At 44.2% G+C, this 12,886-nt stretch overlaps 1 protein-coding gene across 2 annotated transcripts in view; it reads right to left on the bottom strand.

The window, feature by feature from the left end:
• Nucleotides 1–4,281: 4,281 nt before the first annotated feature.
• BEAN1 (brain expressed associated with NEDD4 1) overlaps nt 4,282–12,886 on the bottom strand; it is a 39,114-nt gene continuing 30,509 nt past the window's right edge. For both annotated transcript variants that reach the window (XM_056862778.1, XM_056862779.1), the window contains 2 exons: nt 11,178–11,319; nt 4,282–4,662 (listed from right to left, as the gene is read on the bottom strand). In XM_056862778.1, the coding sequence (XP_056718756.1) occupies nt 4,311–4,662; nt 11,178–11,319 (494 nt within the window). In that variant the 3' untranslated portion in view covers nt 4,282–4,310. The remainder of the gene's footprint in view (nt 4,663–11,177; nt 11,320–12,886) is intronic.

Raw genomic sequence — 12,886 nt, 5'->3', positions numbered from 1 at the left:
CCCTCCCCTCCCCAAACCCCGCCTTCCTCAGATTCCACCCCCAAAATCTCCAAATATTTCTCAACCTGGAGCTGGCAACCCTATTCATCACGTGATATAGATTACCAGAATATGTATGCTGTCACTTGATGACCTGGTTCACCTTTGACCTTGGATCTAAACTTTCCAGTACTTAAGAATTGCACAAACTATTTCAGCATCTTAAGTTTACCAAAACACAAGAGTGCTTTTCTCTTAGCACATTATGTTTTCCGGTCAATAATCCTTGAGAGTTGTCACAAGCCAATCCCTTCCAATTGCTCGATTGGGTCCTTGTGACGTGAGATGATACTGTAGCCCATGTGTTGTTGTTTTGCAGCTATTACCGTATAAAGGAGTCCGAGGTGAAGGAATTGCTCAACTCTTGGCCAAAGTACCAGGCCATTCAGAAAAAAAGGCTAGCCAAGCTGTCTCTTGCTGGATAAAATGTACATATTTACTGAAAGACAGGCTATTTTTTTTAACATGTTGCCATCGAGACTAGATCTCGAAAGAACTCGTTAACCAAACATGTACAAGTACTATAATTTGCTTTAATGACTGCATTGCTGAAAGATCTGTTGACTGCATAATAAAGATGATGATGACTTGCGTATGTGAACAAACCACTACAGATGGACAGAACATTTATATCTCATGACTCCTCCAAAGGCAGTGATTTTCAGTGGAGTGGGTTCGAGACAGTGGGAAAGCATTCTTCCGCTAACAGAATAATTTGAAAGGTAGATCCTTGGTGTGAACTAATGGTGACTGACTAGGGAAGCAGGCTTGATGTCACAAGGGATAGTCTAATGAAAACGTGTAGCAGCAGTGGGGAAAAAAAGGCCAATTCCGTGCTAGCTATTATTAGGAAAGGGTCTGAAAATGAAACAGCCATTATTGTAATGCCTATATATAGCTCATAGAATGGTCATATTTAGAGTACTGCATACAGTTCTTGTTGCCTCACTTCATAACGGATAGGCAGAGCTGTGGCTCAGTGGTACAGCACGCAGAAGGTTCTGGGTTCAGTCCCCAGAATCTCCAGTTTAAAAATACCAGTTCATAGGTGAGACCTTGCCAGATAGAGTATACAATATTGACCTTGATAGGCGATAGATTCAGGAAAGACAAAAGGAATGTGTAAATGACTTGTGTCACTTCCCAAGGGAAGTGGTCAAGGCCACTAGCTTAGCTGGCTTCACCAAGGGATTAAACAAATTTATGGAGGATAGGTCCACCAAGGGTTGTTAGTTGTGATGGCTGAATAGAACCTCCATGTTTAGAGGAAGTGTACCTTCAGATGCCAGTTGCTGTGGGGCCTCTGTGTCCCTGCATTGGGCTTTTCAGGCCACCTGGTTGGTCACTGTGCGAAGCAGGATGCTGGACTAGAGGGCCAATTGGTCTGATCCAAAAGGGCTCTTCTTAGATATTTGTGGTCTGATTATGCAACTTCTGGTATGAATGACCTTGTATCGTTTCCTAGATATGAATCAGAATTTTTAAAACTTAATATCATTGAGCAAAAATTCCAATATTGATACGAGCTGTGGGATGGATTGATGAAAACGATCCTTATGAGAATTCTATGGATGTCTCATAATTTGGCTTTCAGCAGTAGCAAATTATTTACTATAATCATCATCCTCTTAAGGAGTAATTATACACTTGTCCTTTAGAAGAGATGTTAAAACTGGGCCTTTTCCGTACACATCTGGCAACTGCCTATGCAAACTGCAAGCTATTTTGGTCTGAAAGCATTTCAGACAGAAAATATTAATAAATTGGGCATGATCCGCACTTACTACAAGACTGATAACAGTGGAAGAGATAGTGATGCTTACAGTACCACATTCAGAATGTGACTTCCTATCAAGAGATTCTCAGTTGTTGTTGCCAGAATAGATACCTTCCAAAGCTGATGCTTTTGTTTGTTAACATTTCAAGCATTAAATAAAAGTTTAGAATGATTAATAAATACAGGGTACTTTTTTGAATTATACAGAATTATGTCTGGCAGGGAAGTAAGGTCAGTGTAACATGAACACTGGCACACTTGTGACACCAAGGGCCATTGGTCTAATAAAAGATAATCAACTTATTTTTATTGCCTCTCTCTTTTCTCAGTGGTAATAGGGTTATCAAATAAACAATAAAACAATGTCAGAAATTTAAATTGTGGTGTGAGTTAACATCTTATAACCTTGAATCAAACAGATCTTGCTTTTGAAAAAAAATTTTTTAGACAGAAATAGGCTGAAGAATGAAAAGGAAATGGATAGGTGGGGAAAACACAAACGTGGGACCTGATAATCAACAGATCTCCATTATCTGACTTTGGGCTCTCCTCACCTCACGACAATCTTGTGTATACACTTTCTACCATTGTGAAATTCTTTCCATGTGGAGTTGCCTGTGGAGGAGCTGCTACATGTCTGCCCTGGAGCATCTTTGCATTGCAAAGGATTTTGGGGAATGGTAGACGATGCACCGTTGCCTTATGCAGGATGCAAGTTAGGCCTGCTAAGTCATACCTTCACTCCTTAGAGCACACTTTAAACCAGGGATCCTCATCCTTGTGAAACCTGTGAACACCTTTGGGATTTTGAGAAAGGGAAGTAGGGGCTACCACAAAATGGCTGCCAGGGGAGGCAAGACCCATCGCATATTGGCATGTAACAATAATGAATCGTAACATGGCACCCCGTGAAGATTCAGTGTGGTATAGTGGTTGGAGTGCTGATCTATGACTACAGAAACCTAGGTTCAAATCCCCACTCTCCCACGAATTTTTGCTTTTGTAACCCATGCTTTTGTAATCTTGTGGCTGGACTGCTGTAACACAATTTACATTGGGCTGCCCTTGAAGACAACGCGGAACCTACAACTGATTCAGAATGTGGCAGCGCAATTACTGCTAATTGTCGTGAACAGACTGCACTTATTTCAAGACAATTACATTGGCTGTCAGTTTCCAAGTTAAATTCTTGGTGCTGGTGATAACCTTTAAAGCCCTTCATGGCCTGGGAGCCATAAACCTGAAGGACTATCTTTACCCATGTGTCCCCATGCGCCAACTGTGGTCTTCTGGATGCCATCTTCCAGTTGTTCCCCCACTTAAGGTGGACCATTTGGCATCTTCCAGAGTCCGTTCTATCTCCACAGTGGCTCCCACTTTGTGGAACGGGATCCCTGAGGGGGTGAGGGAGGCACTGTAAGATCATTTTATTTGCAAGGGGTTTTAAATGGGGTTTATGCTGCAGGCATTTTCTTGGAAGGGGGTCAGTCAAGTTTTATTGTACTTTGTTTTTAATTTTTGGAATAGTAAACTGTCTGGAACCTCAAGGGAAAGGCAGGATATAAATATTTTAACCAATAAATAAAACAGAATGACACTTAACTAGGTGAGCCTGGGCAAGTCGCTCTCTCTCAGCCTAGCATACCTCACAGGGCTGTTGTGAGGACAAAATGGAGAGAATCGCACACAGTAACCCAATATTCCTCCTTGGAGGAGGGGTGGGATTAAAATACAACAGGCAGAAATATTCCTAAACGGCAGATTTAAGGTTTGAACCCTGATATAGGGGATGAGGTTTCAACAGTAAGTGTCTACAGTTTTGGGAGTGGGCCTGGATTTAAATCCAAGCCAGTTAAGAATTCAGTGGGGAACTTCCATTCTAACCTTCAGTTCTCCATCTGTAAAATGGGAATGATTCTGATGCACCATTTTTTGGCAGGAAAAACCATGCAAGCCAATATTTATACAAACCTGGAGCTGAGGTATACATCTAAACAAATACATTTTCCAAATGCTGCAAACGAGCAAATCCTCTCTCATTACTAGGTGATCGAGCATCAATTACTTAATGGTGCTTTCAAGTATGGGCTCAGACCCTTCTATCTTCCAACCTTCTTGTTCTAAGGCATGCAAAGTACCGTATCAGAACTGATAGCTAGGTCTGACCATACAACATCAATCTAGACTAACAGCAGTTTAGCCGGAGGTACTTTCAAATGTCACAGAGAGGCCAACGTCCCATCCTAGCCGTCGCTTTCAGCATTTTGCAGAACAATTCCAAATCCCCAAATTAGTGTGCAGGTAAATGTTCACAATGTTCTCTTTAAAAAACAACCACCCCCAGCCCAAAACAAACCTCACCCCAAAATAATCCCATTCCAGCCCTGTTAAAAGTAGAAAAGTGTTTTGTAGAGTACCCGGATGGGTTAATCTCGTTCCATGTTCTTGCCCCTTTTCCTGCTTGAAGGGTTCCTTCAGAAGCCCCCGTTTCCTTTTATATTATTCTGTTGCAAAGGTTTTGATAGTCCTCTCTAGAATTTTTCACTACTTCCAGGGGAACTAAGGGAATGGGGACATTCTGTTGGCCCACAACGGTCTCGTACGGAGGGGCGGCCTCCATTGTAAACGGAGAGGACGAGGAAATGGAAGAGATGGGCTGCTGAGGGTCTCGCAGTCCGATCCTGCACTCAGCGGCCTGTTCTGTCATCCCTGGAGTTGCTTCCTCTCCCGAAGGAATGTTTATCGCCAAGTCACTCCTTTGGTAAGGGTCGGTCAGGGAGTAAGGTGGAGGGTCATCCGTAGGAACGTAAATTTGTGCTGCTCCTGGTCCTACGCACTCATCATAGCTGAAAAGAAATCAAGATTCTGGTTAAATGGGCTGCAGAATAGAATGATGCTCTGTGTGTGTGTGTGTAGGGGGGCAGGACAGATGGAAACAAATACTTTAGGCAGTGCAAAATTCTGTGCTTCATCTGTAAATGGGCTGGTCACAAGGACGCAATAGGTTTGATCCTACCGCCTTTTCCGCAGGTTTAAAGAGGGAAGTGGATTCCATACACCTCCGAAAAGGGTCATGGAGCCTGTGTGCCGCGTGGGTCGTGGGCTGCAGTGAGGCAAGATGGGGCAACCCTACCTGGGACCAAAGTGCCTTTTCCCACGTGCACTTTCCTTTTCACTAACAACTAGGCATGAGGCCCTGTGCTGTATATCTTTGCTTTGTGAGATAAAATCTGTCCATGCACAGAGCAGGAAAAACCTTTTTTGGGGGTGTGTGTGGTTCCCATCCGATGGATCAGCCCTCTTGTGAAAAGTCTTCTCAGCACTATTGCTCAGCACCAGTTTGTCAAATGGTGAAGACCTTTTTATTGACAAAGGGCTCTCCCCCCAACTCCAAGCACACATCCACCTTTTTGTCTCAGTTAATGGAGGTATATATAACAAGGCCTCACAGGGCAATCCTATGGACATGTTTGTGTTGCCTTTCTAGCAACAAACCAAAACGTTTATTTGTGTAGGCTTTTAGTGGTTGAACTGTTTGCAGGTTTTGCCAAACGGCGGTGTCTTTTTTACTTCTGGTAATGTTGCTTATTGTGTTGCATTTTCATGACATTTTCGTGTTTTCATAGGATTCTTTTTCATATTGGATGTCGATGCTGGGAACTTGGCAGTAGGAAGTCTTTAAAATAATTTAAAGAATAACAAAAAATATAATAGAATAAATGAGAATTCGGCCTGGATTTTTAGGAGACTATTTTGTTGTGTGTTTTGGTGACAATGTTTGTCTGCTCCTAAGATTCCAGGAGGAACAGGAGAATGAAAATCGAAAGTTCATTCTCATATGCTGGTTGCAGAATGTAGATTTTCCGGTGACAAAGTCTGGGCTTTTGGATTCTGGATGGATTTTATACTGCAGGCATGATTAAGATCCTGACAAAAGTTTCTCGTTGCACTTCTAACAGATGGCCTGAAATTTTGAGACTCACCCAATGGTGGGAAAATGTGCCCCTGGAAACATTTAAGCGCATGAAATAGTTGATGAAGGGCTGTCAGCTGTCGTCTGGACACTTTTGCTTTGCGTCTTTCACTTTTTAAAAACGCCTCTCATGTCAAATCAATCTGACACGCTTGCAGAGAGCTCAGATCCACGAGAAAGCCATTAATTCACCTAAAGGACATTTATGGATATCACCACTATCTAGTTAGGGTTGTCAAGACAAATTGACCACATGGGCTCCATTGGATGGCCTGGTGAGCACGGCAGGATCATAGAAAAAAATAATAATAAAAAAATTAAATAAATCAAACCACCCAAATGAGGACTGTAGCGATTTCCTTAAATCTAGTGTGAGAACCGATTAGGAATGCGGATAATCAAATTGAGCCCTAAATGAGATTTCTGCAATTCATACATCAAAGCAATTAAATTATTGACACCCCTAAGGCATCTTTCATAAATTAATTTCCCAATTAGGATTTTATATAAATAGTATTACTGCCCTGGGTATCTTTCAGGAGGGAAAAAAATACAGATGCATTCTGCAGCCTCCTGAATGATAAGGAGGCCTCCAGAGGACTGAACACCCCCCCCCCATTGTTACTCCGTTCTGGATTCTGACAGCTGTTTTGCTCAGGGCTAAACAACACGAAGCACTGAAGTTCTGAGACAAGAGGTCTCAGAATCAGCACTGAAAGCAGGAACGAGGCAATGGTGGTGATGGAGAGAATACGAATCTGAGTCCCGGAGCTGGGGCAGTAGGGTAGCCATGGGTAGCAGTAGGGTAGATCATGATGGGTAGCCATGTCAGTCTGTCTGCAGCAGTAGAAATGAGCAAGAGTCCAGTAGCACCTTGAAGACTAAAAAATTTCTGGCAAGGTATGAGCTTTTGTGAGCCACAGCTCACTTCTAACAAGAAGAAGAGGTAGAAGAAGAGTTTGTTTTTATATGATGACTTTCTCTACCATTTAAGGAAGAATCAAACTGGCTTACGATCACCTCCCCTTCCCCTCGCCACAACAAACACCCTGCGAGGTAGGTGGGGCTGAGAGAGCTCTAAGAGAGCAGTGTCTAGCCCAAGGTCACCCAGCTGGCTTCACGTGTAGGAGTGGGGAAACCAACCTGGTTCACTGGATTAACATCTGCTGCTCATGTGGAGGAGTGGGGAATCAAACCCGGTTCTCCAGATCAGAGTCCACCGCTCCAAACCACCGCTCTGGCAGTAGGGGAGTAAGACCTCCTGAAGACCGAAATGTTCCTGGTTTAGGAATTCTTTGATCAAATCACAGTCTGTTGTGACATCTGATTAGGGCTTGTTTCTTGCTCACCAGCCAGGATTCTAATCCAGGATTCCAGGCATGGTAATAATTTCTTGATACATCCTAAACATGAATAACCGGGGAAAGGTAATAATCCCAGAGGGGTAGCCATGTTAGCCTTTTATGGCAAAATTACACAGGAATCTGGTAGCATTTTAAAGGCTCAACAAAATGTATTTCAGAAAGAGCTTTAATGAGTTGGGCCCACACTAGACGTGGTAGTGTCCTCATGCTTGCCAAGGGGACTCTGCCGCCATTTTAAATCCTTTTGAAATGGCGGTGGCATCCCTGTGGCAGACACGAGGATGCCTTCACATCTAGTTTGGCCCTCAGAGCTCACTTTATGAAATGCACAGAAGTAGACATCCATCAGGCCTAGTTAAATACCTGAACGATAACAATGGGGAGAGTCAGGTACTAAATGTGCAAGTCAAACAATTTATCAACTGGTACCCAACTATAGTTGGGTACCTCAAAGTTGGGTACCACAAAGTTGGGTGCCACAAAGAGTAAATATAAAAATACTGTAATTTTTTAAACATGAAAACTCTTCCTACCCACAAATAAATGTTGGACTAAACACAAGTTGGACTAAATACAAAAATATTTTGAAGTGTAAGGATGTGTCACTGGCCACCAAGACTAGATTAATTCATGCCATCATATTCCCTATTACTATGTATGGGTGTGAAAGCTGGACAGCGAAGAAAGCTGATAGGAACAAAATAGATTCCTTTGAAATGTGGTGTTGGAGGAGAGTGTTACGGATTCCGTGGACTGCCAAAAAAACAAATCAGTGGGCTATAGATCAAATCAAGCCTGAACTGACCCTAGAAGCTAAAATGACTAAACTGAGGCTATCGTATTTTTGGTCACGTCATGAGACGACAAGAGTCGCTGGAAAAGACAGTCATGCTAGGAAAAGTTGAGGGCAGCAGGAAAAGAGGAAGACCCAACAAGAGATGGATGGACTCAATAAAGGAAGCCACAGCCTTCAATTTGCAAGATCTGAGCAAGGCTGTCAAAGATAGGACATTTTGGAGGACTTTCATTCATAGGGTCGCCATGAGTCGGAAGCGACTTGACGGCACTTAACACACACACAAATACAAGTACAATATTTGATTTTGCAGAAGAAGAAGAGGAAGAAAAAGTTACAAACGGATGATTCGTTAATTCATCTTGGGCTGTGTGGAGTGAAAAACAAAGTTCATCGAAGAATTCAAACTATCCAGAGTAGGCAGCAAACGGGCCCTTATCACAACACGACTCCCAGTGAAAATCCATTTGTTCAGATCTACAGTTCATAATTGATCACACCAGCTAATTCATTCTTCATGCAGCTCTATTAATAAAACTGTTCAGCCCTACTTTTTAAAATTTTTCTTGCCTACTTGCACATAAGAAAATGTGGCAGGTAACACAAGCATCCCGCATTCTACAAACTGTTAAGACCCCCTTTAAGCCACAGGGGATTGAGAACCGCGCATTCAAGTTGCCACCCTCAGAAACTATTACAAAAATAATTCCTCGCTCGTCTCTCCTACCAATTCTTCTGACACAATGCTCTTCTCCATGGGAGTGCTTTGAGAAATTATTCCCGCTGAGGAACACGTGTGGAAAACGGTATATTAGAATTAAAACTCTACATAGTTTTGACTTCAGGGAGGGGGGAATCCAAGGAGCTATCACGAGTCTTTACAAAAAAATTGCACGTGGATTGGCAGTTCCAGTGAGATGAAAATCCAGGCAGACAATCCAAGGATGCTTCACACAGCTGGTGTGAGGGAATACCTGCACTGGTGTTCATCTGAGGCGCTGCTCTAGACACAGAACAGAATGAAATGGTGCAGTCCATTCTGCCATCTCTTTCCCACTTCATTCTGCTGCATGGCTGGACCAGACCTGAGTCCCACCCTGCCTTGAAGTGAGGGTTACCAACCTCCAGGAGGGCCCTGGAGTTCTCCTGGAATGACAACTGATTCCCAGACTATGGGGTCAGTTCCCCTGGTAGAAAAAGCTTCACAGGGTGGACTCTATGGCAACCCACCCCCGCCGAGTTCCCTTCCCTTCCCAAACTCTGCCCTCCCCAAACCCTACCCTCCCCAGGTACTGCCCTCCACAGCTCCAGGAATTTCTCAAGCCATAGCTGGCAACCCTACCTGAAATGGATGGATGACTCTGTAAATATGGATGCAGATGTGTATGTGGTGCTGCTAACTACATAAAACAAAAGGTAGATCAGGGCCACAATGCAGTTATTACAACACATGTAGAGGGGGGAAAACCCAGATTAACTTGGGCATGCAAGTGAGTGCCTTCTGGTGTTTCTTTGCAATAACTCCTCCCATCTTTTGTTCGAAGCCTTGCATATATGTATCTCCGTCAACTGAATGTAACACATCATGCATTTGATGAAGTGGGCTCTGGCTCATGAAAGCTACTGCCACAAGAAACCGGTTAGTGTTTAAAGCATCACAAGACTCTTATTTTGGCAGCAACAGGCTACCCCCCTCTGAAACCGGCAACAAGTTTCCAACCTGTACATTGCCAAAATGTAACGCTTCCATTATCTTTATACAACATGGAATGATCCCCTCCCTCCCTCAACAGGAAAAACATCATGTATGAAGCAGCCTATGTTTTCTTTCTCCACCTGCTTCTAGGTCCACTACGGCTGGGACCATCCAAACCTCCGCTGGCCAGTTCAGATCTGTTATCTACTTGACTCCTGGAAACTCACTGTTGAATCCCAGAATGTACATCAGCCTGGCAGACAACACTTGAACACATGAAGCTGCCTTATACTGAATCAGACCCTGGGTCCATCAAAGTCAGTCTTGTCTACTCAGACCAGCAGCAGCTCTCCAGGGTCTCAGGCAGAGGCCTTTCACATCACCTACTTGCCTAGTCCCTTTAACTGGAGATGCCGGGGACTGAACCAAGCAGATGCTCTACCACTGAACTACAGCCCCTCCCCTAACAAATGAACATGGGCATTAAAGGCACTGGTTAAGATAACTTCAGCTTTCAGGCAACATCACCCAAGTGACCTTGAGACAGTTTTGACCTTGGAGTTACAGAAAGAGGAGCAAAGTAATGTGCGTGCAAAACTCTGCCCTCAATTATTCTGGTCTCCTATGCGGCTCAATGGCTCTCATTCTTCAGCCTTCTTAACCCTGTTCTTCTATCTGAGAGCCAGACAAGAGAGACCATCTATTATCCTGACACTCCACTGTAACTACTTGCGGCTTGGTGGGAGAGCAACAAATGGAAATCTGTAAAAGGAAGCACATTTCAGCCTTCTTTGTTCCCCAAGGGGAGGGGTTTTACAGTTGATTCAGTGAAGAGACACCAGCTGGTCAAGGCGCCTTGGAGAGATTGAATGCAAGAGAATTCTCATGTCCTCACATTCCTGCAGGGTATATCCAGCCTCTTCAAAAATAACCCACCTGGCTGGAAAAGCAATACTTATCCCTCCCCTATCTTCCCGGTGTTTTATCGCTCGAGGGTTCCCCCCCCCCCCCGGCTCAGTCCTATTTTCTAACACAGCACCATCTTGTCTCGACTTCTAAAAATAAATAAATAAACCTTGACTTCAAAATAAGGAAAGGAACACATAGTTCATTACAGAGGAGCTGCCGATTTCCAAATGCTTCGGGGAGGTAGCAAAGGAGTCCACAATCAGAAACCGAATTTACCTAGTAAATGGTTACTGGGATTCCTCTCTAGAGAAAGTGGTGAGGGGTTTCCAGCTGCTGGGAGCTACAGCGAGCTACCCACAGATCGGCGTGGTGCTGTATTGTGTGGAGAGGAGTTGGGCCAGATCAAGTGACAAAGCAGACTGGATCCAACCCAATAAAGGTGTTCATAAATATAGAGTGAAACTGACATTGCTGATTCTTCTTGGGGAATTCCACCGTGCTGTCTTTGGGAGAGATTCATGGGGTTGAATCCAGGCTAAATTTGGCATCATCAGAATGGAACTTGTTCAAGAATGATGCCCACCAGAGATATAAACACAAGAACGTATTCAAAATTCCCTTACCGTGGAGGGGAGTCAGGATGCATGACGTTCACCTGAGACAAGGTCTCCACATAAGAACTGAAATCCAACACTGGCGGGAACTCATCGATACAACTGGATCTTAGTTCTCCGACAGAGCCACCATATGAGAAGCCATCCGGAGCTAGAAGACAATAGCAAACAGTGAGCAAGATCCATAAAAACTGTACCCTGGAGAGGGCAGGGTTTGAGGAAGGAAGTATCTCAGCAGGGTGTAATGCCACAAAGTCCACTTTCCAGGACTGCCATTTTCTACAGGCAAACTGATCCCTGTTATCAGTTGTAATTCCAGGAGATCTCCAGGCCCCACCTGGAGACTGGCAACCCTGGGGGGAGCACTCGTTCAGAAAGAGCTGCTTGGTTTGCAACCCCTCCACATTTTGTGACTGACCCAGCCCTCCATGGCAGCTGTTTTGTGGTGGCACCCACTCCCCATTCTCAGCATTACAAAACGTTGAAGCCGAGGTCCTTCTCTCAGTCTCCCCCCTCCCCAAGATTTTCTGAAACAACCTTTTACATACTTCCCCTTTTCCTAATAAAGCCTCCCCACTACCCTGTAGCTGAGTATATCATGCCTTGTTTTTCCCTCTGTACTGTTTATATAATTTATGCATTTCTCTCCTGTAGCTAAGGCGCCTCAAAGTGGATAATGGGGAGGGTCACAGAGCATCTCCGTCTGCTCTTTGTGGAATGCAGCACTGCCAGGTGTTCTCCCACCCCCCACTGCTTCAGCAGCACAGGAAGGAGGGCGGGCAGAAAAGCATTTCCAGGAGGTCAGCTCCAGCGAGTGCTTGCCAGAGAAGCCCTGGGGGAATCGTTTCTCTCTCCCTGTTCTTTCCATTACAGCAGTGGAAATGATTCCTTACTGCCATTTTTTGCCCTTGAACAATCCTGTGAAACACGTTAGGCTGAGAGAGGCTTCCACGTCCTTTTCTGACTATCCCACAAATTCTTCGGCTGCACGATTTTGTGTTAGGCCCAAATCAGACATGAGAATGGCAGGTCTTAAACAGAGAGCGAGAGCAAACTTTGGAGTCGCTGTGCCTCCGATGGACCCACAGCCTCTCCCATCTCTTCACAGGACCTCAGTTTGTTTGTTTTCTTTCTCTCCCTCCCCCATACATAGATCTGCTCCACTAATGTAGAAAAGGAGGTTGGCTGGACCCATTTTAACAGAAAAGGGGGCATATGTGGGCAGAGGAATATTCAGCCACACCCATACTTTCATCTCTACAGTGGTTTCCTCCAAGTACTTTTCTCCCAGCCAAGTGAAATATTCAGAATTGGAGTTTGGTTGAAGAGAAAAGTATTGGCCGGGGACAGAAGCCACAGTTGAAGGCAGGGTTTTTGTACATGTCACCCCGGTGTCCCTTCTACTGTAAACATGGGCAAGCACACTCCTGTTTCTAGGGATGAACCGATGCGGCCATTTTTGTTTCTTTTTGATTCCATATCTTGTTATCTGTTCCCATCCGCCTCATTGTTGTTTAGGTGGCCAATGAAGCTTCGGTTTCATCTTTGACGCCATTTCAACAATCACACCATTTATAGGCCCATAAAGGTGCACATTTTTAACAACAACAATGAAGCTGGTACAGGGAACAGTAAATGGTGTGAAAATAAGGACTCGTAAGCCCATTTCTCACAAAATTAAAATGCGAGTATTCAATTCAAAGCAGCTGTCTTGTAGA

The sequence above is a fragment of the Euleptes europaea genome, chromosome 17, assembly GCF_029931775.1.
Source record: "Euleptes europaea isolate rEulEur1 chromosome 17, rEulEur1.hap1, whole genome shotgun sequence".
Classification (NCBI taxonomy): domain Eukaryota; kingdom Metazoa; phylum Chordata; class Lepidosauria; order Squamata; family Sphaerodactylidae; genus Euleptes; species Euleptes europaea.
Note: the sequence above shows the minus strand (reverse complement) of the source record. Positions and strands in the feature narration are given on the sequence as shown.